Raw genomic sequence first — 26,643 nt, 5'->3', positions numbered from 1 at the left:
CGAGGAGAGCGCGTGCGCAGAAGGCTGATCCTGCGCAAGCGCACTTAACCACGTCCGCCTGGCCCCGCCTGCCTCCAATTTCCAATTGACACTGGCCGCGGAAACTCAGGTGGGAGCGAAGGCCCAGAGGTCCCGCGCAGGTTGGTGAGCGTCTGCGCAGCGCTAGCTTTCGCGAGCTGGCCTGGGGAGAGTACAGCTGCCAGGTAAGGAGCTGTGGGCGCCTGGTGAAATGATGAAGGGCGGTGATCTGTGCACTGGCTGTGACTACCCATCACACCATCACCAATATTCCCACCCGTGAGTGGTCGCGTCTGTGGCACGCTTGCACCTGGGAGGGGCGCGACAGGGAAGGGATCAGCGGCCCCTGAGAGGAGTGTTTGGGTCTGACGCGCTTCTTGTCACCTTTCTACTGTACATCCAACTACTTAGTCCATCTCTCCACTTGGATGTGTAATGGGACTCTCAGTACATGTGAAGCAGCACTCTTATTGCCACCTCCCTGTCCACTATCTGCCAAAAAACAAAACAAAAACAAAACCTGATGCTACAGTCTAACCGCTCTCAAAAACTGGTAACTCCATTCTTCCAGGTATTCAGACCAAAAGCCTTTTAGTAATCCTTGACATCGATCTTTCCCACCCCGCCGCCAATCCAGCAGCAAATCCCGTTACCTCTATCTTCAGAATATACCCAGAATCCGATCATTTCTCACCACTTACACTGCTGTCACTGTGATCCAAGCCACCGTCATTCTGCCAGGATTATCACCTTGTGAAGTTTATCCTTATCCTTATGGGAACAGATGATGCTAAAGTATAGTGTACCCATAAAAAGGGGGTTTAAAAAACCTGTAACCCCTCTGCATAGCACTTTATAGCTAAGTAGTTCCCTTAAAAATAATCGAATCCTATTTGCAGTAGAAAGAGCTCTGAGACCTGGATTTTTTGTGGTGTTGAGCAAGTCATTTAGCCATACTGAGTCTTAATTAAAGCAGGACTAACTGTCCGTACCTTACAGAGTGGTTAATGGTAATTAAATGGGATAAAAATGTTTGATACACTCGGTAGGTGCTAGATCATTATATATAAAAATACTGTTATTACAAATGAAGAATCTGAGGTTTAGAGACAGTGGGTGAATTACCACAAGTGCTGGATATAATCTTACATACTTTTAACTTATTCTATTATAATAAAAGGAAAATTAGGCAAAACTAAGCTGTAATGTTTAAGGATGCATGTGTGGGTGATGAAACCATAAGGAAAAGGAAGTGACTGGAAGGCGTGTGATAGGGTAGGGGACAGGGAGGGCTTCTGGGGGGCTGACAAGGTTCTATCTGCTGATATGGGTGATGATTTCTATTATCTTTTGCTGTAGAACAAATTATTCAAGTTTAGCAACTTGAAATAACTATAATCGTTTATTATCTCACAGTTTCTGTGGGTCAGGAGTTTGTTAGTGGTTTAACTTAGCTTGGAATTTAAGAAGTTGTAATGGGGACTTCCCTGGTGGTCCAGTGGTTAAGACTCTGTGCTTCCAGTGCAGGGGGCGTGGGTTCGATCCCTGCTTGGGGAACTGAGCTCCCACATGCCGCACCACGGGGCCAAAAAGTAATAAACAATCAAAAAATTAAAATTAAAAAAAGAAGTTGTAAGGAAGATGCCAGCCCACAGTGAGCATCTGAAGGCTTGACTGGGGCTGGAGGATCCATTTCCAAGGTGACTCACTCATGTCACTCCCAAGTTTGTGCTTGTTGTCAACAGGAGGCCTCAGTTCCTCCTGCGTGGACTTCTCCATAGATCTGCTTAAATATCCTTACTATATAACAGCTGACTTCCTTCAGAAGGAGTGATCTAACTAACTTCAGAGTTAGAGTGATCTAAGAGCTGTAGTGTCTTTTGTGACCAAGAAGTCACACTCCACCATTTCTTCAATATTCTGTTGGTTACATAAGTCAACCCGTTCACTGTGGAAGGATGTTGAAAACCAAGAGGTAAAAATCACTGGGGGCCATCTTGGAGGCTACCACATGGTTATAAGAGTGTTTGCCTCATAAAAATGCACTAAGCTACACATTTATTTTATGCAGTTTTCTGTATTGATAGATTTACAAGAAGATTTTAAAAAAAGAAGACATGGCGACACAGGAAGAAAGTATTCCGTTACTACAAAATCAGAAATATAATTAAAGACCCTTCTTATCCTCATCATAGCTAAACACTGAGGATTTATGATGTTTGGGACACAGTGGTAGGCAGAGGGTATACAGGGGACTTATCTTTGTGGTTTACAGCCTAGTTGGGAAGATATACATTAAAAATATAAAAACCAGTACAGTAATACTGTTTTCATCCGATGTAATTGTCCAGACTTTTGGTTACAGTTGACAGAACCCCTGTTCAAACAAGCTTAAATAATGAGGAAACTTATCAGCCTATGTAGCTGGGAAGAATGGTAGGTCATAGCATTAAAGAAAGAGCTGCAGGAATCAGGGCCTTGAGAACTAGGGTTGGAGACTCATTGCCTTTAGGCCTGTCTCTATCTGGCTTCATTCTGCAGAACAGGATCTCTTCGAATGACCAAGAAGATGGCCATCCACAGCCCAGCTTCACATACTTCCAGTTTAGAAACCCCAACAAAGAGAGCTTCTTTTCCCTGCGATCCATATATTCGTATCATTAGGGAAAGAGATGCTTACTTGCCCTGTTTAGGTCATCCCCTCGCCTTTGCTAGGACATAAGGTACTATAACTGGCCATCTTGTGCCCAAGAGAGTATATGGTACTAAGATTGCCACCTTCCACTAGAACCACAAGGAGGGCAGAAGGCCGGGTTTCCAAAGGGAAGGATGGTGAGCAGGCCAAAACAGCATATGTGCACTGCAACAAGTGACTCCACTTTTGTATCCAGGAACTGGACCAGCAGCATTGACAGCACCTGGGCGCCTGTTAGAAATGCAGGACCTCAAGCTCCAGCTCAGAATCAGACTCTGCATTTTAAGAAGATCCCAGGGCAATTCATATACACAGTAAAGTTTGAAGTGTACTTTATAATTACATGATTTTAACTACTTTGGATAGAAACTGTCCTCAAAAGTGTTTCCACATAAGTGAAGCGTTAACTATATCAAGTTACAAATGAACAGCTTGAACATAAAGTGCTGTGGAGAGAGGCCTGAAGTGGTCAGGACAGGCTTTTGTGAAGGAGGGTAGCCTAGGCCTAGGAGGAGGGAACTGTCTGTGGTGTGTTCAGAGGGCAATGAGAGAGACCATGTGGCGTGACTAATGAGTCCTAGAGGAGAGTCAGAGGTCAGATTATGAAGGATCTCTCTGGCTACCACGTGAAAATGATGGTTCCTCCACTGCCCACAGGGTAAAGTTTACGAAGGATTTGAAACTGTAACATGACCTGACATGTTTTTAAAAAACCACTCTGGAGAGGTTCTAGAGGATGGGTTGGAGGAGGAGAGGCCAAAGGCAATGAGACCAATTAGGAAGCAGTTGTAATAGTTCAGGTGAGAAAAAAATGCCCGAACGAAAGCAGTGGTCACAACTATAGGAAAAAATGCCTATGGGGGATAATACGGAGGAGGAGTTGACAGAGGTTTATAAGAGGTCAGGAAGGGGGAGATAGTGGTGACGTTAATTTGGAAATACAGGGATGAAGGAGGTCTTGGGAGGGGGAAGAGAATGAGTTGTTTGGATTATTGAGTTTGAGAGCTCCACCCAGAAGGATGTCAAAAGGACACTTGAATATGGAGTAGAGCTCTAGAGAAAGGTCATGGCTGGGAATGCATACAGGTTTATTTCCATTTTGGTAAACTGAAAATTAGTAATCGTTACTTTATCCTATTTGATTTGTAGATGGTTTTGCCATATGAAGTTGAAAATGGCAGAAGAGGAGGACTATATGTCTGATTCCTTCATTAATGTCCAGTAAGTAAATATGCACACTCCATGAAATGATATGTGTAAGACATTAGTGGAGATTTTTCAGCAATGCCATTGATTTTATATATTTTTATTTTTTATAAATTTATTTATTTAATTTATTTATTTTTGGCTGCATTGGGTCTTTGCTGCTGCGCAGCCCCCTTCCAGCTGCAGTAAGCAGGGGCCACTACTTGCCGCAGTTTGTGGGCCTCTCACTGCCGTGGCCTCTCCCGTTTCGGGGCACGGGCTCCAGGTAAGTGGGGTTCAGTAGTTGTGGCATGCAAGCTCCAGAGCACAGGCCCAGCAGCTGTGGTGCACAGGCCCAGTTGCTCTGTGGCATGTGGGATCCAACCGGACCAGGGCTCAAACCCATGTCCCCTGCATTGGCAGGCGGACTCCCAACCACTGCGCCACCAGGGAAGCCCTAAGCAATGCCACTGATTTTAAAGGTGAGGTTGGAAGTTAGTCTTATTGCTTCATGGAAATACTTCCTACATGTCTATAGTACAAAGATACTAGAAATCTCTTCTTCCTTTTTAATGCTAGGTGTTTTTTTCCTGCCCTTGATTCTTTTTATTCCCCTCTTCCAAGGATATTTACTGTTTTACTTCATTTCATCTCATCGCGTCTTAATACCTGCTGTCCAGCTTTGCTTTTTATTATAGCCAACCTCTTAGAAAAATTAGTCTGAACCTACTATTTCTAATTTCTTCAACTCTGTACTTTTAGTTTCTTACAATATGGTACCAGCCTTCATCATTTTAACTAACACAGCCATTCTCAAAGGACACTGGTTATGTTCTAACAAAGATGCTCCTAGAGGTAGCACTGAAATATTAAGTAGTGTCAAGTGAGTAAGTGGCAAAGCTATGAGAAACTTCCATGTACTGGTCCAAAATAACCTTTTCCCTCATTCTTCAGAGAAGATATCAGACCAGGCTTGCCAATGCTGAGGCAAATCCGAGAAGCCCATCGAAAAGAAGAAAAGCAACAGGAAGCTAATTTGAAAAATAAGCGGAAGAGTTTAAAAGAAGAAGAACAAGAGAGACGTGACATTGGACTGAAGAATGCACTAGGCTGTGAAAACAAAGGGTTTGCTTTGCTCCAGAAGATGGGATATAAAAGTGGTCAGGCCCTCGGCAAAAGTGGTGAGTCACAGCCAGAAATAAACAGCTGTAATTTATTGATGAGTACCAGTGATGACTCTTTAATCTCTGTCCCTCTACACAGAAATTGAAACAACTTAAGCTTCCTAGGCTCTTACTGTTGCTGGCAAGCTTATGGAGAACTTCCATCTTCCCACATGCACTTTAGACGTGTGCCATCAAGAGCTGCTTATCTGCCCAGCTCGGCCTCAAAGGCGCTAACAAGTGGGATGGACGAGGCTTACAATGGAGGCAGCAGCTAAGAATGGTGACAAGAGAAGGGTTAAGAAGTACAGTGGCCCGAAGGACAGTGAAGCAACATCGAAGATGATGGCAGGACTCTGCCCTGCTTGCTCTGTACCTGTGGCAGCTGCCTGAGTGACCCCTCAGCTGGAGAAGCTCAGTTCTCACCTCTCTTTTAGGAATGAGATTGCTTATTAAGAGATAGAGGCCATATACGTATAGTAGCTTCTGTAAGCTGTTTACCTCCTCTCCTCTCCTTTACTGTCATTGCTTTGACCTTCACCTCGCAAGGCTTTGCTCTCTCTTGTGGCTCCCACCCTCCTGGATATATATCAGTGTTTTCACTTCTTAAAATCCTTCCTACCTTGAGGTGGCGTTGCAGGCTGTGGATCAGCCTTATCGAGGACTAAGTATTTGAAGGCAAGGGTGGTAGTTGATTGTTGATGTTCAGTTACAGTTTTGAGTATCATTGAAACTGAAGGGGATAAGTATAGAACATTATAAAGTTGCATACTGCACCTGCCTGTAGTTTGAGGAAGAATTTCTAAAGTAGTTTGTGTTTTGTTCTCTATTTTTTTTTTTAGGAGACGGTATTGTTGAACCAATTCCTCTTAATGTCAAAACAGGTATGTAATTATTTTTGAGGCTATTTACCAGTAATAACAACTTACACTTAAATTTAGCACATATATTTGCTTAATAAATACTTTTTTATGGTGGTACTGTTACAGTTCTTATCATAAGACACCCTCAGTAAAATGTTTCTCAGTTAAATTTCTAGACCTTTTAAACTAAAAATACAAGTAAGTTTTAGTCAGTATAAAATAAAATTTTAATCATAAAAATAGGGGAAAAAGTGTTGTAACCATTAACAACACAAAGCTATTTTTGTCCACTGAGTGTCCTAAAAGTATCCTGAGACAGATGTATCCATTAAATGTTTTTCTTAATACTTTGGACAAATTAAAGAGAAAAAATATATACTTTATTTGTTCAGCATATTTATATGTAAGTATGACAGTTGATACTGTTTTCCCAATTTTAAAAAAATGTGTATAGTATTACCATCTTATTAGATCAGACCAATGATCTTTGTAAAAATCAAATTATGTGTTTGGGTTAAAAAAAATCTCTAGTGTTTTCTCCCATCCTTCTTATCAAATGATTTTGAGTGACTGTACTCAAATTAGAATTGCATTTAATCTGTAAGTATTTAGGGAATTCCCTGGCAGTCCAACAGTTAGGACTTGGCGCTTTCACTGCCTAGGGCTCGGGTTCAATCCCTGGTTGGGGAACTAGGAACCCACAAGCCACAAGGTGTGGCCAGAAAAAGAAATTTTAAGTTGTCATGTTTTGAAATATAAAGTCAGTACATTTCTCATCAGTGTTTCCTGTTTGAGCAGGAAAAAGTGGCATTGGTCATGAGGCATTACTAAAACGGAAAGCAGAGGAAAAATTGGAAAGCTACAGAAGAAAGATTCACATGAAAAAAGAAGTTGAAGAAAGAGCTGCAGAACAGTTTCGGTATTTTAGCAGTTTATAGTTTCACCTTTTCTTTATTGTGGTATGTTTTCTGGTACTTGGACATATAAAATGGATGAAGAGAGCACAGACCTCTAGTGTACTATTTTTTTCTTTGAATCAGAATGCGACTTAAAAATAAGCAAGATGAAATGAAGCTAGAAGGAGATCTTAGAAGAAGCCAGAGAGCCTGTCAACAGTTGGATACTCAGAAGGTAAGCCTTTTACCTGCTTTCAGTTTGGTAAAGTGTTTTGGCACCCAGTGTGATTTGCTGTGTATTTTTATTGTTAAAAAGAGAGAGAGAAAGAGAGAACTCCAAGCCTGGTGTATCTAAAGCTTTCATTTAAGATGCATTATTGATCTATGATAACTGATACTCATAATAATGACTTGTTCTCTGCTGGAACCTGAGTAGTCTGAATTATCCTCTATGGGTAAATTACCATTTTTACACTTAACTGTTCTCCACTTATTTGAATATTGATTACTCAGGGCTATTATGTGTGGAAATTCTGTTCACCAGGATATTCGGTTAACCAGAATAGCCTATTTTCAGTCCATATCCAATACCATATGTGTCTCTAACTAGTAAAATCATGGTAGACTACTATCTAGTTCAGATTTGAATGGTTCTTAAAATTCAATTTTTGATTTGATTTCATTTCTTTTTTATTTTGATGGTTCAATTACTATCAAAATAAAATAACTTCATTTAAAGTCTCAAAAATGGAGGGCTTTGGACTTCCCTGGTGGTGCAGTGGTTAAGAATCCACCTGCCAATGCAGGGGACACGGGTTCGAGCCCTGGTCCGGGAAGATCCCACATGCCGCAGAGCAACTAAGCCCGTGCTCCACAACTACTGAGCCTGTGCTCTACAGCCCATGAGCCACAACCACTGAGCCTGTGTGCTACAACTACTGAAGCCTGCACGCTCTAGGGCCCGTGCTCCACAACAAAGAGAAGCCACCGCAATGAGAAGCCCGCGCACCACAATGAAGAGTAGCCCCGCTTGCCACTAGAGAAAGCCCGCCTGCAGCAACAAAGACCCAACACAGCCATAAATAAATAGATAGATAGATAGATAGATAGATAGATAAAAGTGGGGGGCTTCCCTGGTGGCACAGTGGTTAAGAATCCACCTGCCAATGCAGGGGACACGGGTTCGAGCCCTGGTCTGGGAAGACCAACATGCCACAGAGCAACTAAGCCCATGCACCGCAACTACTGAGCCTGTGCTCTGCAGCCTGCGAGCCACAACTGCTGAGCCCACATGCCACAACTACTGAAGCCTGCGTGCCTAGAGTCCGTGCTCCTCAACAAGAGAAGCCACTGGAATGAGAAGCCCACGCACCACAATGAAGAGTAGCCCCGCTCGCCGCAACTAGAGAAAGCCCGCCCGCAGCAACGAAGACCCAACGCAGCCAAAATAAATAAATTTATTTATTTATTTTAAAAATAAATAAATAAAATAAAATAAAGTCTCAAAAATGGGGACTTCCGTGGTGGTGCAATGATTAAGAATCTGCCTGCCATTGCAGGGGACATGGGTTCAATCCCTGGTCCGGGAAGATTCCACATGCTGCAGAGCAACTAAGCCCGTGTGCCACAATTACTAAGCCTGTGCTCGAGAGCCCGTGAGCCACAACTACTGAAGCCTGCGTGCCTAGAGCCCGTGCTCCTCAACAAGAGAAGCCACCGCAGTGAGAAGCGCTCGCACCGCAATGAAGAGTAGCCCCTGCTCGCCGCAACTAGAGAAAGCCCACTCGCAGCAACGAAGACCCAATGCAGCCAAAAAAATAAATAAATATTTTTTTTTAAAAAAAGAATAAAAAAGTTTCCTTCAATTAAAAACAAAAGTCTCAAAAATGTTTGTAAAATTCCCTTCATATGTAAATAGATTGCTGGAAGCAATCTCTCTTTTCTCTATTTCCATAGGACATTATTTTGAATATGTGTTGTGATACTTAAGATTTCCTCACTGATATGTATCATTTTATGCCCATTAAGCTACTTATACCCATAGCTTCTTTTCCCTACTAGATTGTCAGCACCTGGGAGGCAGTATTCTAACTGGGTTTTGCATCCCCATAGTTCATAGTGCTTTACTCTTAAAGCAGCACTCAGTAAATATTTAATTGAGAGAATGAATTCATGTTGACAGGAGCATACTTGTGATAAGAGTTATGTTTAGCTGTGTTTAATTGGGAATAATTCTACATTTTCAGAATATTCAGGTTCCCAGGGAGGCATGGTACTGGTTGAGGCTTGAAGAGGAAACTGAAGAAGAGGAAGAGGAAGAAAAAGAACAAGATGAAGATGAATATAAGAGTGAAGACTTAAGTGTATGTGTTGGGACCAGTTCCGTAAGCCAGCTGTCTCAGCCTTGGCACGATTAACATTTTGAACTGGGCAGTTGTTTGTTGTCGGGGGCCGTTCTGTGCATTGTGAGATATCTGAGAGCATCTGTGGCCTCCACCCACCAGATGTCCATTGCACTTCCCCCTTGTGACAACGGAAAACGTCTTCAGACATTACTACATTTTCCCCCGAGGGGAAAAAATCACCCCTTGAGAACCACTGCATTACAGGTTTATTTCATGAACCCCAGAGCAAAACTTAATATAATTTTCCCCGTTAGCTTCAGTCTACCCTCTCACCTCAGTTTTAGTTTGGATGATGGATTAGCCGCAAATGTAACTTATGTTAATTTCTACCTTGTTTCCTGCTGAACTCCTGGAAGTGATTGAGTACCTCCCTCCCCCACCCACAAACAAAACAAAGGAAAAAAACACAATTCAAAGGAAGTAGAGATTATTCAAGGAAAGAATACACATTTCTATGGTTACTTTGTATAAAAGAGTATGTAGGAGACGTTCACAATTTGAAAACCATATGTTCCACTTAACTGGGAGACCATTGATGAGAACTTTAGTGGTAGAGAGAGACAGTTTCAGCCAGATTTGTTGAAAGTAGAAGGGGTCTTTAAAGGATGCTTATTCTAATAGAGCCAGCCAAGATCTATTGTTGAAATGTTAACAAGGGGTCTCTGTTGTGTCTGACAGATGTGAAAATAGGGTAACTGGTAAACTGGGACATGTTCTAATATATTCTGCCCTTGACACCTCTTCTAACTGGTTGAGCGTGTAGTAGAAGATTTAGGGCCTTAGGGTAATTCAGCATGATCTGAGAGACCCGAAAACCAAGATTCTGTTCAATGTGAACTATTAATATGCTTGTATCCTATACCTAGGTACTGGAAAAATTACAAATATTGACTAGTTATTTAAGAGAAGAACATCTGTATTGTATTTGGTGTGGAACAGCCTATGAAGGTAAGAAGATACTTTATACTTTTTAAAAATATTGAGTACAAACACAAAACATTGATTTTAGCTTTGATTTTTTATGAAAGTCACATTTCCCATAGACAATGGAAATTTTTTTATTCCCTCCAAATGGCCATGTTGGATGAATGCTTTAAAGAAATAGTGGACAGAGAAATAATTGAGGGTTGATTAAAGGTGCTTTTAACTTTTCAGAAACTGAATGTGCAGAAGGGAATTTTTCAGTCTTCTATTTCAAAAGAAATAGAGTTTTTAATCACTTCAGGATGTTGCATTTTTTTCATGCTTTATTTTCCATGACTCTTCAGCTACCTGAAAAATATCGTAAATTTTTAGAACTAATTTTTTTGTATTTAGGTAGAATACTATCCCTGAACCATAAAAATCAGAATGTTGAAATCCACTCCATTGTTTTTTCATTGTAAGGAAAGAAGTGGTTTAAAATGTGTCAAATGTCTTAACAGACACAAATGCTTTCTCTTCTAACACACTTGCCCAAGTCAGCTTTGCTAACTTGAATTTAAGGACTTTGTACATGAGAGGTGAAGAATTTTGAGTTATTGTTGTATCTTTTCCTGGTTTGTTTAGCAGAGTAAGAAGCAAACACAGCTACAAAATACATGTCATGTTGAAATAATTTTCTAGAATAGTATACTATGCAATTTGTATTAATTGTTCCTTTTCCTCACATAAATTACAGATAAAGAAGACCTGTCTTCAAATTGCCCAGGACCAACTTCTGCAGATCATGACTAAGATTATTCTCAATAAAGTAGAAGCTTGGCAAATGTTATTGTTTCCTAGACAGTTGAGCAGTTAGAATTTCCAAATTTTTGATACCAGTAAAGAAAGAGGGCCTTTATATGTTTCATTGTTTTTATACATTAGAAGTACTTTGTACTTTAGAATATAATTGTTCACTGGCTTCAAAAACATAATGGAAAGCCATTTCAGAACACAAGTATTATAGACATGGGCAATTACAATTTATGACTCTTTTGTGACGTTTATGGAATTTAAGGACACCAACTCTCTTATTCACTTTGGAACAAATTGAGAAATAAGACATAGGAGTTAGAGATCAAAATATCAGCTTTATTATCAATGAAATAAAGAGCTAGTTGACTTGTTCTCCAGTCATGCTCCCTGCGAGATCTCCCTGGTTAGAGAGAACTGCCGACCTTGCCTCGGAGGGACAGAGCCCATCTTTGCATTAGGAGACCATTAGCTTTCAAGGTGAGAGAACCAACCCCTCAGGGGTGGGGCCATACATGCTCAGTTCCTTTTCCCAAAATCACTCATCAGATGAGACACCTCTCTGTTGAGACGGAATGAATACAGGTTCACAGAGCTTGTTCCCACACTTCTCTCTTCCAAGGAGCAAGAAGTTCCCTTCATGCAAGCATGAGAAGGAGGGGAAAAGTATTCCCCTCAGTAAGAGTAATGTCAGAGGCAAGGTTCCATTAATAGTACTTAATTCTAATCAGTTTTAGAAACAAAGTAGTGATGATATTCCGTAAAATCGTTGAGTTTTTATAGCAATGTGTATATCCATTATAAGTGAACAATTGCCCATTTTGGCTAAAGAAACAATCATTAGGAGTAACCTTAAATATCAGGTGATCCAACTTCTTAATCCCTTTGACAACATTCCTAGCAGGTGCTAATCCAACCTCTGCCTTTATTCCTCCAGTCACAGAGAGCTCACTGCTTTAAAATGGACTGTTGCATTGCTGGGTAGCTCTAAGTCATTTTAAAAGTTATTTTTCTGTCTTAAGCTGAGTTCTGCTTCCCTATAATTTAACCAGATATAGCTAAAGACATACCATGTGGCACATCTCTAGAGAGCTCCATCTAAGTTTGGGCATCAAAATCATGAACTTTTTTAAAGTTCACAAGCTCAGGTGCCACCCTTAGTGACTTGATTCAGCTAGTCTAGGATAGTTTCTGGATATCTATTTATTTTAAAGTTCTAAGAATGTGTCTGATTATCACCTGTGGATGAGAACTAGCGCTCTAGGTTAAACTAGAGCATGACTGTTCTTCGGATCAAGTTGTGACCTCATCTGTACAGTTTTACAGCTCACCTTTCAGTAGCATTGAGCAAGAGATCAGCCTCTTTTTATTATAAACAGCATACCTGACAACATAGCAGAAGCTAACCTACACTTGCCCAAATTAAGATAATCAATGGTATGAGTTGTATTAGCCTCTGACCTAATTTGACCTAGTTCACTTGTTCTAAAGTCTAACTTGGGGAGCTTTAAAAAACATGATATTACAAAGGTCCCACCTCCAGAGATTCTGATGTAATTGGTCACTGTGGCCTGTGTATCACTACCCTTGATTCTAAAATGCAGCAGAGGGACTTCCTGGTGGCACAGTGGATAAGACTCCACGCTCCCAATACAGGGGCCCGGGGTTAGAGCCCTGGACAGGGAACTAGATAACACACACATGCCGCAACTGAGAGTTCACATGCCACAACTAAGGAAGCTGCCTGCCTCAACTAAGACCCCATGCAATCAAATAAATAAATAAAATGCAGCAGAGCTTGAAAACGTAGTTAACTTCTGGGCCTCAGTTCTTCATCTAGAAACTGAATTATGAGTTTTATGACTATAAATACATATATAAAATATTGGAGCTTATATAGTTGGATAAAACTGATAGTTACTTTTTCCATTTAAAAAAATCGTAACATTGTATTAACAGCTAAAACAAAGTATATCTTCTTCTTGGAATTATAGTCACATCCTTTCCTGTCATTTCAGCCAACAAACCAACATTCATTTGGACAGACCCAACGCCATGTGGATAATTTCAGACAGAATGGAGTTAGGAACTGGCTTCCTTTTCTCCTCTTACTGACTGTAGGGCAACCTGCCCAGTGGCCTAGAGTATTTTGAATATGTCTGTGAACAAATATGCTGTGAATGTAGGAATAACCTTGATGGAACCCATAAGTCCACCAGAGTTGTGGTCTGCATTTCCAGGCCAGAGGCCAGAAATTTACTTGTTGTCATTTACTTTTGTTTATATTGTACTATGTTTATTTTCAGAGTCCTATCTAGAATTTCTAAAATGTTTCATTTTCCTACTTATAAACCCAAAATACTGGAGCTTTTAAAATTCAAAATAAATAGACTTTAATATACTAAATTGGTTTACCATACCCACCTTTACTTTGTTATTTATCAACATTTAATTGTTGAAATTTTACAGTGAACATTATTATTATTTAGTATTAGACACATTTTGCAGGATCAAGTATATGAAATTCTTAACACTTTTATTCCCTACTAATTCAAAAGCACTTATAGAGTTCCTGCTTAAATGCAGGGTAATACACTTGCTGCCTTGGGGCAAATCAAAATGAGAGAGCCTGTCCCTGCTTTCCAGAAATTTACAAGGAGGGAAACACCCATGCAGGAATAACTGAGCTCCAAAGCAAACTGGTAGGTACAATGCTGAAGAACTAAATAACTGAAGTATTAGGGAGAAGTTTCATTCCGAGTGGGAGATGGTAGAACACTATGGTAGCAGCACTGAATTTGGGCTTTCAGCATAACTTTGATATGCAGTTATGAGGAAGGCGTTACAATATGACCCAGCATTTCCACTCTTAAGTTATACCCAAGAGAAATGGAACCGTGTCCAGATAAAACTCATACACCAATATTCATTGCAACATTATTCATACTAGCCAGAAAGTAGAAACCTAAATGTCCATCAGCTGATGAATAGGTGAATTAAATGTGATATATCCATATAACTGAATATCATTTGGCAATAAAAGGGAAAGGAATTTCCATCCATGCTATACCACAGATGAAAACATACTAAGTGAAAAAGACCACATACTGTATGATTCCATTTACACAAAATGTCCAGAATAGGCAAGTCTATGGAGATAGAAAGTAGATTGGTGGTTGCCTAGAGTTGGAGGAAGATGAGGAATGGCTGCTAATGGGTACAGGGTTTCTTTTTGGAGTGACAAAAATGTTTAAAAATTGATTGTGGTGATGGTTGCACAACTCTGAATATACTAAACACCATTGAACTGTATACTTTAAATGGGGTGAATTTTATGGTATGTGAATTATGTCTCAATAAAGCTGTTACTTAAAAAAAAGATTGAAGGGAATTTCAGGTAGAAACCATAGCCGAGTGCCACTGAGCACAAAAGCCTATTGAGGTGACCCTGAACAGACCTGTGTGGCTGGGGCCTATTCAGGTAATGCTGAATGTGAGATGCAGAACGGGAGCCCCCAGAGGAGCACAGCCCTGCCAACACTTTGACTTGAGCCCAGTGAAACCCATTTCAGACTTCAGGCCTCCTGAACTGTAAGAGAATAAATGTGTGTCACTTTCAGTCATCAGTTTTGTGGTCACTGGTTACAGCAGCCCTAGAAAACCAATACAGGTCTCAATCAAACTGACCCCTCAAGAGCCACACATATTTGAGAGATATCTGATTTGCCTCAGAGTTTCACCCATTACACGGTTTTTAGTCAGAGTGTAAGCCAACAGTGGGGCCTCTGTACATCTATCAACTGTAGTCCCTGCATCTGTGACCATCCTGAAGACATGTCGTGACTGGGATAGCTCACGGTCACAGACGTAGGGAGTGGACTGACATGATATAAAGAGTAAATATCTAAATGGAGGTGTCTGCTGTGCTTTTGTTTCTGAGCCCTCTCCTCTATGTAATCTCTCCCTGGGCAATCCCTTGGATTCAAAGTTAAGCATCAGGGCTTACCTCCAGATAACATACACATCTCTTCTGTGTATGATTCCAGTTCATCCCTTCTCTCAAGTTCCTCTCCTGCATTTCCTAGAGTCTGCTCTTCACCCTCCCCTGAATTTATGGCAGTACCTCCAACTTGGCATCTCCAAATGAGATCTAGTGTTTTACCTCCCAAATCTGCTCCCCCTCACCTTGTTGACATGTGAAAAGCAGCCCCACTATTGGCTTAAATTCTAACTAAAAACTGTGTGAGACAAAATATCTCTGAAATATGCATGGCTCTTTGACGGGGTTAATTTGATTGAGATTTGTACCTTCTTTAATGGCATCATACTCCTGGCACTCACCATCCAACCAACCTAGAGGTAATCTCTGATGCTTACATTTCCCTAAATCCTCACATCCAGTCAGTTGCCAGCTCCTCTTGGTTCTGTCCCCTCCCATTGTTCAGGCCCTCTTAGCCTCTCGGACTTCTGACCTTTCAAATATAGTCTTTTCCTGCTCCAACCCAGTCTGAACACTTTCAAAGTATAGGTTGGATCACACTCCTGCCTAAAAAAAAAAAAACCTCTTTGTCACCTTTGGACGTTACTGGGATGCCACTTCATTCTAAAAATTAATAAATATTTATCCCATCTGTCCCATTCAACTTTAGGGAAAGTTCTTCATAGAAGAATCACAGATGATAAATGTGAGAGGTTTGATAGAATCCAAAAATCACTATTTTGCAACCCCTAATGAAATAATGGATCCAGGCAATAATCATCAATGGCTGCTAACACCATTAGGTGAAAGATTGACAAGGAAGACTGATCATAGTAGATGACACCACCACAAGCCACCGACCAAACTTAAAATCACCGAAAGCAGAACAACCAGACATCATGTTCCTCCTGAAGTGAAGCAAAAGAAGGTATATAGTATCACCTAGGAGTATTCTCAGAAAAAAATTTCAGAACAGAATCAAATCAAGTTTCTAGATCTAACTAGACACCATGGGGATACCATCAGCCAAATCCTAAGTGAAGGAAATTCTGTAGGATATGTGACCTACTCCTTCCTCAAATAAATGGCAAGAGGAAAGAAGTTAAAAACGAGGTGGATGTTATAGAGTAAAAGAGACATACCAACTAAATGAAATGTTGGATCCTGACTTAAACAATCTACAGAAAGACATTTTTGACATACGAAAACTCAGTACAGGCTGATTATTACATGATAGTTAAGAAAATCTTATTAATTTGTTGAGTGACAATGATGTGGTTTGGTTAAAATTAAAAAGATCTGTTAGAAATACATCTTTAAGTATTTACAAGTGAAATGATACAATGCCTGAAATTTAAAATCCTCCAGCAAAAGACATTTTTTAAAAGGAGGGGTAAATGAAACAGGAAAGACAGAATATTGATAGCTGTTGAAGCTGGGTAATGAGTACACAGAGTATCATTATTCTAGTCTCTGTTTTTGTGTATGTTTTAACACAAAAACGTATTAAAATATGAATAATATTGAAATCATTCCACATTCATAATGAAAAAGTTAGCATGCCAAGAACCTCAAGCTATGCTGAACACTCAAGTGGGAAATAGATGCTATGAGTTTCTCTCTCAGGTAGGTACACTGGATGATGGAGTCTGGGAAAAGCTTGCTTTTAGACTTCTAAACATTTCATACATAGGTGTGCATGTATGTATATATGTGTGTATACACATGTGTATGTACACGCAAGTCTGACTTCATAGACACGCAACCTGTGTGGTTGCATAAGGCGCCATGTTAATTTTTGAACAAGGGCCTCACATTTTCATTTTGCATTGGGTCCCACAAATTATATAGCTGGCCATACACACAAACACACACACTTTATATGTGTATTTATACTAAATATACCTAACACAAATAACATACATGCTCTGAGTAAGCTACATATATATGTACCTATGTTAAATATGTGCACATTTAATAAAAAATATATGTGTGGTTAGTAATAAAAATTTCCTAGAAGTTCTGTTTCTAGTGAAGCAGCTAGGTCACAATAGCTCTTCAAAATCTCTGCATGTATGTATGTTTTAATTAGCAAATAAGGTCCCTGGCCTTTGCCCCTCTCCTCCTCTGATAAGAGGGTACTTTTTTTTTTAATTTATTTAATTTTGGCCGCGTTGGGTCTTTGTTGCTGTGTGCAGGCTTTCTCTAGTTGTAGCGAGCGGGGGATACTCTTCATTGCGGTGCATGGGCTTCTCATTGTGGTGGCTTCTCTTGTTGAGGGACTTGGGCTCTAGGCACGTGGGCTTCAGTAGTTGTGGCACGCGGGCTCAGTAGTTGTGGCTTGCGGGCTCTATAGCTCAGCCTCAGTAGTTGTGGCGCATGGGCTTAGTAGCTCCACGGCATGTGGGATCTTCCCGGACCAGGGCTTGAACCCGTGTCCCCTGCATTGGCACGCGGATTCTTAACCACTGCGCCACCAGGGAAGCCTGAGGATACTTTTTATTTACTATAGTTTTGAGGCTGAGAAAATATATACTCAAATAAATAAAAGCATCAAGGGATGCTTTATTTACTTCATAGTAGTAGAAATATTAAAGTGAGAGAAGGATATATAAAAGTATTCAATCACTATGTTGTACACTTGAAACTAATATAATAATGCAAATCAACTATACTTAAATTTAAAAAATGAAAGAAGGTAAAAATAAGGCCACATTCACACTAATTTGCCACATTCATTGGTTTTTCTTTTGAGTTTAGCCTTATTCATCAAATCCAGATAATATCAGTTTCTTAAAAAAGATTTCTCTCCACCCAGAAAAATTTCAAACCTACAGAAAAGCTCCAAGAATAATACAAAAAAACACTTCTATATTGTCCACCTAGATTTATCAATTTTTCAACTGTTAACATTTTGCCACATTTCCTCTCTCTCTTTCTATATATATATGTACTATCTTCCTATATATATATGTATTATCATTGATTTTTGCTGAACATTTGGAAGTTGCATATGTCATGCCACTTCACCCCTAAGTATTTCTGCATGCATTGCCTAGGAATAAGACATTTTCTGGCATGACCATAATATCATTATCACACCTAAGAAAATTATCAATTATTCTATAACATCATTTAATATGCAGTCTATATTCAAATGTTCTCAATTACCTGAAAAATGTCTTTTATAGCTATTTTCTGGGTTTTTCTTTTTTTTTATATCCAGTATACAATCAAGATTCAAGCATTGCATTTGGTCATTGCATTTGGTCATTATATGTTTCTAGTCTCTCTGTATTTAGAAGAATTCCCCTACTTTTTTTTTTTCATGATACTGACTTTTTGAGAAATCCAAGTTAATTACCTTATCAAATGACTTCTTTCAGGATTTGTCTAATCATTTCCTCATGATTAAATTCCAGTTAAACACTTTGGGCAAGAAAACTAAATAGGTGATAGTGTATAATTCTTACATCACATCAGGAGGGTCATGATGTTAGGTTCTTCCACTTTCAGTGATACTAAATTTAATTACTTTATTATTGTGGTGATAAGAGCTTTCCATTTTAAAGATACATTTTCCCCTTTGTAATATCATCTGTCGGACTATATTTAAATCCTTTTGAGGCTCCTGTTTCCCAACGCCTTTTCAACCAATAATTTTAGTATCCATTGATGAACCTTGCCTTAATCAAATACTGCATGGGAGTTGAAGACCATATTAAATGCTTTTAGTAACACTTTTTAGAAATTGCTATAAGCCTTCACAAAAATATTATCTATTACTATGATTCTTCTGCTAAGCCTAAATTTGGCTCATTTTAAAAATTGTAAAATTATACGACAATTCTAGAACGGTAGTTGGATGCTATAAAGCTTAAAGGAACCCTCAGGTTCTTCCAATATACAGCTCATATTATTTTCCGGCATTCCCTACAGCAATTCAAGGAAACAAACTAGTATACCCAATGTTCCTCAAATCTATCTTTTCCAGAACGCATGCCATGCCCCTTGCCCATACTGCCCAAATGCTCTCCTCTCTATTCATCTAAATCCTTCACATACTTGGAAGTCTCACTGGAGTGTCACTTCTAAGCCCTGTGCCATGGGTCCTCAGCATAGAGTGATCTCACCCCTCCAGACTGATTGTTTTCTATGCTCAGCTACTGTCTTACAGCATAGTTATCATCTCTTTAAAGTGTCTGTTATAATAGGTACAAAATGTATTTAAGAGAAATAGAATAATTATGCAGTAAACACTAGTGGACTCAACAGCCAGTGTAAGAAAAGAAAGTTAACTGTTACCTCGGAAGTCCGTTTCTCCAATCACATCACTCCCATCCCTCCTCAGAGCCAATCACTATCAGAATATAATAATAGTTCTCAATCCTTTCCTTCCCTTTATTGTTTTACCACATTTGTTTGAATACCTAAGCACACATTTCACGTAGCATGTTCCTGAACTTTATACAGTATTTTCTGCAATCTGCTTTGTTTGCTTAATATTATGTTCCTGAGAGATGTGGCATGTTAGTTACATGCATTTAGTTACAGCATTTAGCTGTAATTCCTTCATTTTCACTATAAAACACTATATAGTATTCCAGTGCGTGAATACAATTTATGTATCCATTCTTCTTCTGGTGCACATTAGCGTTGTTTCCTGTTCCTTTGACTATAATAAACGGCATTTCTATGAACATTCCTGTGCACATGTATGTAGCAATGGAACTGATGGCTTTTCAGGAATGGCAATATACATGTAACTTTGCTAGATGATACCAAATTGCTTTCCAAAGTGATTATACTTATCTTTTCATGGTTACCATATTTCTCCAGCTGGATTGTTAGCTATTTTGGACAGAGATAGATCTTATATCTTTTTGGCCTAGAAACAGCAGGTATTTAATAAATAGTCATTCATTAATTGATTAATTGGTATTAAAAAGAAAATTTGAGGCATTTTTCCCCCCATCTTCATAATAAGATGAGCGAGGGGAAGGCAAATATAAGAATGTTTTTGAAGTAAGAAAAAATGCAAACCTTTCTGCAAATGTGGCAAAAAATTAAGGGAGAAAGGAAAATAGAAGATAAATACCATTAATATTCCCAAGCAGACTTTAGACAGTTATAGGAAAATGGAGTATCAGAAGAAGGATACTTTTTTAAGTATCTAACATGTATTCCATTTCTTTTTCTCTGCAATATTACTCCACTCCTTCAAAGTCTTCAGTATTTTCAATGTGTTAGGTCGTTTCTTGGGATCCTTTGAGAGTAATTTCTGTAGAAGATTTTTCTGTAATGATAGTAAGAGTCAATACTAGGAAATAAAACATTGAGTAAATAAAATTCCAATTATTTTTAAGTGCTTACTTCTTTGTTGTCAAATACATCTGAGAAGGTGCCATCCCTTAGACCTTTAAGAATCTAAAAATTAAACATACATATTCATTAGGAAATTATTCACTTTGGAGAAAAAACAAACTTAGGAAGCACTAAAGCTGGGGATACCCTAAATCTGGGATGTTTCTAGATCTTTGAAAAATCTCGTTAGCCAAGAAGCAAGCAGGAATCCTCTCCTCCACCCACCCCATGTTATAACCATCCTGAACATTACAGCATGTTGAAGTGTTAAGAGCATCATACGAATTATCTCCCTTCATCCTTTTTGGAACCCTATGCAATAGGTACTTTCATTATTCCTGTTTTACAGAGAAGAAGGCTGTGGAATCCAGGTGAGTCCCTTTTACTGAGCTTCAGACTAGGATATCCAGTTGCATGCAGGCTTCAGTGGCTCCCTGCTGCCTCCACAAGAAAGTCCATATTCTTGCCTCAATTTAGCCCCAATATATCTTTCCAGTACCATCAACCACTACTTCCTTGACTGATATACTCCAATAAAAATGACACCGGCCAGCTATTCCCAAACACACTTTTCACATTCCTGTCTCCACATGGCCTTCTTTCCAATCTGGACTATTAGAAGTCAACCAGTCCTTCAGAGCTCAATTTAAATGTCTCCATGAAACCTAAATCCCTACAGCTGGCAAGACCTTCCTCCTAGCTGTTTCCATTAGACCTCATGCCTTCTCCTAAAACATTTACAGCATTGTCTTATGTTACCTTTCCTCCTAGAATATAAGCTCCTTGAGAACAAGGCTTATTTATTTTCATAATCCTTGGAGCACGTAGCACAGGGTCTTATGCAAAGCAGGCAATCAAAACAATTTTACAGAGTGACTCAATTAGGAAGAAACAGCTACAGTTTTATGAGATGTACACACCTTCCAAAGAAGACCAAAGTTTTTGATCTTTAACAAAAAATACTGGTTGCCCAAACATGAAAGGGATAAAAATTCATATTTCATTTGCAGTCAGCACTAATATGCCCCAGCCCATCCTGGAGGCAATAACTGTTTGCAGCAGCACTTTGGACATGACGGCCAATAATATTTGTTGCTTAATTCTTTCTGTGAGATTATTTACCTTCATTGTTTCTATCTCAGTGGAACATATGTGAAGAAGTTCTGCAAGAATTAGTCCCAGAGCAAAGATGTCCACTTCATTTCCATAGTCTTCTATACAAGCAATCTGAAGAAACCAAAGTATATTTACATTTGTGACTCATCTGATATAAACATCCATGCCTTCTAAAGCCAAAAAAGTTATCTGACCAAAACGTATCACACAACAATGTATGTTTATTAGCAAGATGTGTGGAGTCTGACTGCCCAGGTTCAAACCTCTGTCACTAAATAGTTGAATCACCATCAATGTGGGAATAATCTCAACCATAAAATGGAGGTAACAATAGTTTTAACCTCATAGCTTAACTGCAGGGTTAGATGAGACGAGCAGGTGAAGCAGTTAAAATCGTGCCCAGTAAATCAGCTGTATGCAAATGTTCATAGCAGATTTATTCATAATATTCCACAACTGGAAGCAATCCAAATGTCCATCAACAGAAAAACGGATGAACAAATTGTGGTATATTCATACAACAGAATAGTATTCAGCCACAAAAAAGAATAATCTGCTGATATGAGCAACAACTAGAGGTTCTCCAACAGGCATTACTTTGAGTGAAATAATCAAATACAAAAGAGTACATACTATATGATTCCATTCTTATTAAGCTCAAGGACAGGGAAAACTAACCTATGGTAAAAGAAATCAGACCACTGGTTGCCTCTGGGCAGTGGAGAGGAGTGACTGACTGGAAAGGGGTCTAGGGGAATACTCTAGGGTGAGGAAAATGTTCTACATTTTCATAGGCTTGCAGGTTTCACAGGTCTATGCCTTTGTCAAAACTAAAAAAAAAATGTACATTTAAGATCTGTGCATTTTATGGTGTATAAATTATTCCTCAATAAAATGTGACAATATAGGATGCAGGAGATATTTTAGAGAGTGGGAGTTAAAAGGGAGCTGTCAGTCCCCTACTGTCTTCTACCTTCACACTTTGCAAAAAACTTATGTTTTTATGCTGAATGGTCCCCAAAGGAAGAGGTGTGTTCCTTCTTCATTCTAGACTCTCAAACCATCAGATGGCTCACTGTATTTTTTCTTAGATGACAAAATAGTAGGGGTATTTTGAAAGATATATTACCTTTCAGTAAAAAATTATCTTTAAAGGGCATTTATAAAAAAAAAAAAAGATAGGACAAACAACCCCAAAAGATGAAAACAGACAGTAAGCAATCAACCAAAAAAACAAACAAAACAAAACAAAAAAGCCCCACCTACTACAGTAATGAGTCTATATATAAGCCAAACATTCATGAATTGATAGCTGTACAACAATATTCATAGCAGCAATACAGCGATACTCAAAGTAGCTAAAAGGTAGAAGCAACCCTAATATCCATCGATGTGACAGATTAACATAATGTGATATATCCATACAATGGAATATTATTCAGCCTTAAAAAGGAAGGAAATTCTGACATATGCTACAACATAGATGAATCTTGAGGATACTATGCCGAGTGAAATAAGTTAGTCACAAAAGGACCAACACTGTGTGATTCCACTTATAAGAGGTCCTTAGAGTATCCAAATTCATAGAGAAAGTAGAATGGTGGTTGCCTGGGGCTGGGAAAGAGGGGAATGGAGAGCTATTCAATGGGTCCAGAGTTTCAGTTTGGCAAGATGAAAAGTTCTGTGGATGGATGGTGGTAATGGTAGCACAACAGTGTGAATGTACTTAATGCCACAGAACTGCACACTTAAAACTGGTAAAGATGGTAAATTTTATGTTATGTGTATTTTACCACAATTAAAAATAAATATATTTAAAAAATCAGCAGCCTCACTAATAACCAATAACCCATTTTAATAGCAAAACATGATACATATCCAGGGAAAAGCTTTAAAAATATGAACAATATTCATAAAGAAAAAACAAATTTTCATTGAATGTTTTCATTGAAGAATATAAAAGTGGCCTTGAGGTAGAATATATTATTGCTCCCAATTGTGCACTGGCCTCCCAGAGAGAGCATGACACTTCCCCACCATGTGCTTGTCTTGAGCTGGCCAATTTGCTCTGGGCAATGACTTTCAGTGATGCCACTGAGGAGCAGAATCTTAAAAGCCATCACAAGGTTCTGACACTGCTTTCTGCAGTGAGGACAGAAATACTCAGATAGGGTTCTTCCTTCAGCCTGGGTTCTAGAATGAAGGAATCACGTGGGGCAAAACTGGGCCAAGACTGCAGCCATCACACCACGTGAGCAAGAAATAAACCTTTGGTGTTGTGTATGCCACTGGGAAATCAGTGTCATTTGTTACCATAGCATAGCCTGGCAAAAGCTGACTGAGGAGGATTTGAATAATTGGGAGAAATATACCAATTTCTTGGAGACTTCTTGGAGAAGAAGTCTCAAATATATAAAGATGTCAATTCCCCTCAATTGAATCCTTAAATATAATGCAATTGCTATCAAACATCAACACCAGTTGTGGAACATGACAAACTGATTCTACAGTTTATTTGGAATAGTAAATGTGAACACTAAGAACATTTTTTTCTTCCAGTTTCATTGAGATATAATACAGTACTGTATAAGCTTAAGGTAGAACATTTTTTAATTGAAGAATAATGTCCTGATATTTATCAGGACATTATATAATGCTATAATAATTCTATAATGCTAAAATATAAAACATTTTATAATGCTATAATAATTAAACAGGATGATATTAAAGAGGAAGAAGATTAAATAAATCAACTGGACAGAATAGAGTCCAGAAACAGATCCTTAAGTGTGTGGGAATTTCATATATGATAAAATAGCATATTTATATTGTGTTAAATATATATATATATAATTTACCGTTTTAATCATTTCCATTTGTACAATTTAGTGGCATTAAGTGCCTTCACAATGTTGCATAATCATCACCACTATCTATCTCCAGAAATTTTTTCATCACAAACAGAAAATGTACCTATGAAACAACAACTTCCCATTCCTCTCTCCCCTCAGCCCCTGGTAACCTCTGTTCTACTTTTTGTCTCTATAAATTTTCCTTAAAAGAATATTTTAGATCATTAACTATTTGATATATGGTGATGGGGCAGTTTCATACCCACATGGGGAAAATCAAGTTATACTCCTTCATATATATACAAAAATTAATTCAGCTAAAGTATCAATAAAAACACGAAATATTTTTATAATCTTGTGGTAGGAAGGACCTCCAAAATAAAAATGATTAACCCAGAAGCCATAAAGAAAGTATTGAGGGACTTCCCTGGTGGCGCAGTGGTTAAGAATCCGCGTGCCAATGTAGGGGATACAGGTTTGATCCCTGGTCCAGGAAGATTCCCACATGCCGCAGAGCAACTAAGCCCATGCACCACAACTACTGAGCCTGAGCTCTAGAGCCCGTGAGCCACAACTACAGAGCCCGTGTGTCACAACTACTGAATCCCACGCACCTAGAGCCCATGCTCCGCAATGAGAAGCCACCACGATGAGAAGCCCGTGCACCGCAACGAAGAGTAGCCCCTGCTCACTGCAACTAGAGAAAGCCCGCGCGCAGCAACGAAGACCCAATGCAGCCAAAAAAAAAAAAAAAGATTAAGCTACACCTCATTCATCTCAGTGACCAAAACTGCAGTCTGATAATTCCATAGTCTGACTGAGAGTGTGAGGGAGGAGGCGGCATTCTCGTACACATTAGTAGGAGAACATACTAGAGTCACTTATTTTGAATGACAATTTCAAAGCATGTATCAATTTTTTTTGAATTTTTGTATTTTATCTATTTTTTATACAGCAGGTTCTTATTAGTTATCTATTTTATACATATTAGTATATACACGTCAATCCCAATCTCCCAGTTCATCCCACCCCTGGCCACTTTCCCCCCTTGGTGTCCATATGTTTGTATGGACATCGGTGTCTCTATTTCTGCCCTACAAACGGGTTCATCGGTACCATTTTTCCAGGTTCCACATATATGCATTAATAGTATGTATCAACTTTGAACTGCACCTGTCATTCTAGTCAACAATTTCAATTCAAAGAATCTATCATTGATTATCATCGAAATATTTGTTTTTAGACTCAAAGATAAGGAGGAAGACACATAACATGTCTATAAATGTAAAAAGTTGGAAACAATCTAAATAAATGCCCATCAATAAGGCAATAGTTAAATGCGTGCTGGTATATCTATACTTTGGCATACAATACACTTGTTAAAAATAATGTGTCAAGGGCTTCCCTGGTGGCGCAGTGGTTGAGAGTCCGCCTGCCAATGCAGGGGACACGGGTTCGTGCCCCAGTCCGGGAAGATCCCACATGCCACAGAGCAGCTGGGCCTGTGAGCCATGGCCGCTGAGCCTACACGTCCGGAGCCTGTGCTCTGCAACAGGAGAGGCCACAACAGTGAGAGGCCCGCGTACCGCAAAAAAAAAAAAAAAAAAAAAAGTGTCGAATCTATTTGTACAGCTATGGAAAGATTATGATATACTGTTGAGTAAAAAAAAATTAAGTCACAAAATGACATTATAGTATCTTGTAAAATGTATTTATGTATGTTTTTATGTAAAAAGTCTCTGTAAATATGTATTTTTATCTGTATATTTTTTATAACTCAAAGAAAATGATCTAAAAGGATAAACCACAAACTCTAGTGAGAAGAGTAGAAAGGAAGGGTAAGGAGAGCTTTCCATTTTTATTCTATTTACTTCTGTACTGTTTTAATTTTATGAGAGGTGCCTATTATTTTTATAGTTAAAAAAATGAAAGAGATAAAAATATATATCAACAGAAAGGAAGGGGACCTCACCTGTTCTGGGCTCATGTATAGCCTAGTTCCCTGTTTACTTGTCCGCGCTTCATCATTTTTCAGGTATGTTACAAGTCCAAAGTCTCCAATCTTTATTTGGTTCGTCTCTACTAAAAATATATTACATGGCTACAGAAAAAAAATTTTAACTTGTAAGTACCAATTTGACAAGACTTTTATCACACATCCAAATCATATTTAGTAACAGCTATTTTTATATTTACTTATAAGGCATTTACTCTTACATAGGTAAGCCCAAAACAGGAAATTTATTATTATCAGTCTTTAAAATGCTAGCTGAGGAAGTAAGCACTTTTTGGCTGAGAGCAGAGAAGGCTTGGGGCATAGCTGCCTTCAAATATCTTAAGATAAGTGGAAGGTGGACTCACCCTGCCTGGTCCCAGGGGACAGATCCAGGA

The 26,643-nt window shown here is 38.9% G+C and overlaps 2 protein-coding genes across 3 annotated transcripts in view; one reads left to right on the top strand and one right to left on the bottom strand.

Annotated features, from left to right (window-relative positions):
• Nucleotides 1-47: 47 nt before the first annotated feature.
• GPATCH11 (G-patch domain containing 11) lies at nucleotides 48-13,347 on the top strand. Of its 2 annotated transcripts, XR_009544209.1 has the most exons (10): nucleotides 48-203; nucleotides 3,863-3,934; nucleotides 4,853-5,079; nucleotides 5,904-5,945; nucleotides 6,723-6,843; nucleotides 6,965-7,055; nucleotides 9,067-9,183; nucleotides 10,092-10,173; nucleotides 10,886-11,421; nucleotides 12,960-13,347. XR_009544209.1 is itself a non-coding variant. In XM_060169787.1 (9 exons), exons 2-9 carry the CDS (start codon nucleotides 3,876-3,878, stop codon nucleotides 10,939-10,941), a joined length of 795 nt encoding a protein of 264 aa, XP_060025770.1. In that variant the 5' UTR covers nucleotides 48-203; nucleotides 3,863-3,875; the 3' UTR covers nucleotides 10,942-13,347. The 2 variants fall into 2 exon arrangements, 1 of the variants encoding a protein (XP_060025770.1); XM_060169787.1 differs by having other exon boundaries at nucleotides 10,886-13,347.
• Nucleotides 11,260-26,643, bottom strand: part of EIF2AK2 (eukaryotic translation initiation factor 2 alpha kinase 2) — a 43,568-nt gene continuing 28,184 nt past the window's right edge. The window contains exons 14-18 of the mRNA XM_060169786.1: nucleotides 26,225-26,353; nucleotides 21,407-21,511; nucleotides 20,294-20,347; nucleotides 20,082-20,216; nucleotides 11,260-17,426 (exon numbers count right to left, since the gene is read on the bottom strand). Of these exons, the coding sequence (XP_060025769.1) occupies nucleotides 20,094-20,216; nucleotides 20,294-20,347; nucleotides 21,407-21,511; nucleotides 26,225-26,353 (411 nt within the window). The 3' untranslated portion in view covers nucleotides 11,260-17,426; nucleotides 20,082-20,093. The remainder of the gene's footprint in view (nucleotides 17,427-20,081; nucleotides 20,217-20,293; nucleotides 20,348-21,406; nucleotides 21,512-26,224; nucleotides 26,354-26,643) is intronic.

This window comes from Lagenorhynchus albirostris, chromosome 13 (assembly GCF_949774975.1).
Source record: "Lagenorhynchus albirostris chromosome 13, mLagAlb1.1, whole genome shotgun sequence".
Lineage (NCBI taxonomy): Eukaryota > Metazoa > Chordata > Mammalia > Artiodactyla > Delphinidae > Lagenorhynchus > Lagenorhynchus albirostris.
The sequence above is the reverse complement of the archived record's forward strand: the minus strand, read 5'-3'. Positions and strand labels throughout refer to the sequence as shown.

Bases quoted from the DNA above. Each gene is read 5' to 3' on its own strand.
- GPATCH11 (XM_060169787.1), top strand. From the start codon at position 3,876: ATGAAGTTGAAAATGGCAGAAGAGGAGGACTATATGTCTGATTCCTTC. The intron at 5,080-5,903 runs GTGAGTCACAGC...TTTTTTTTTTAG, and splicing joins TCAGGCCCTCGGCAAAAGTG to GAGACGGTATTGTTGAACCA. The intron at 5,946-6,722 runs GTATGTAATTAT...CTGTTTGAGCAG, and splicing joins TCCTCTTAATGTCAAAACAG to GAAAAAGTGGCATTGGTCAT.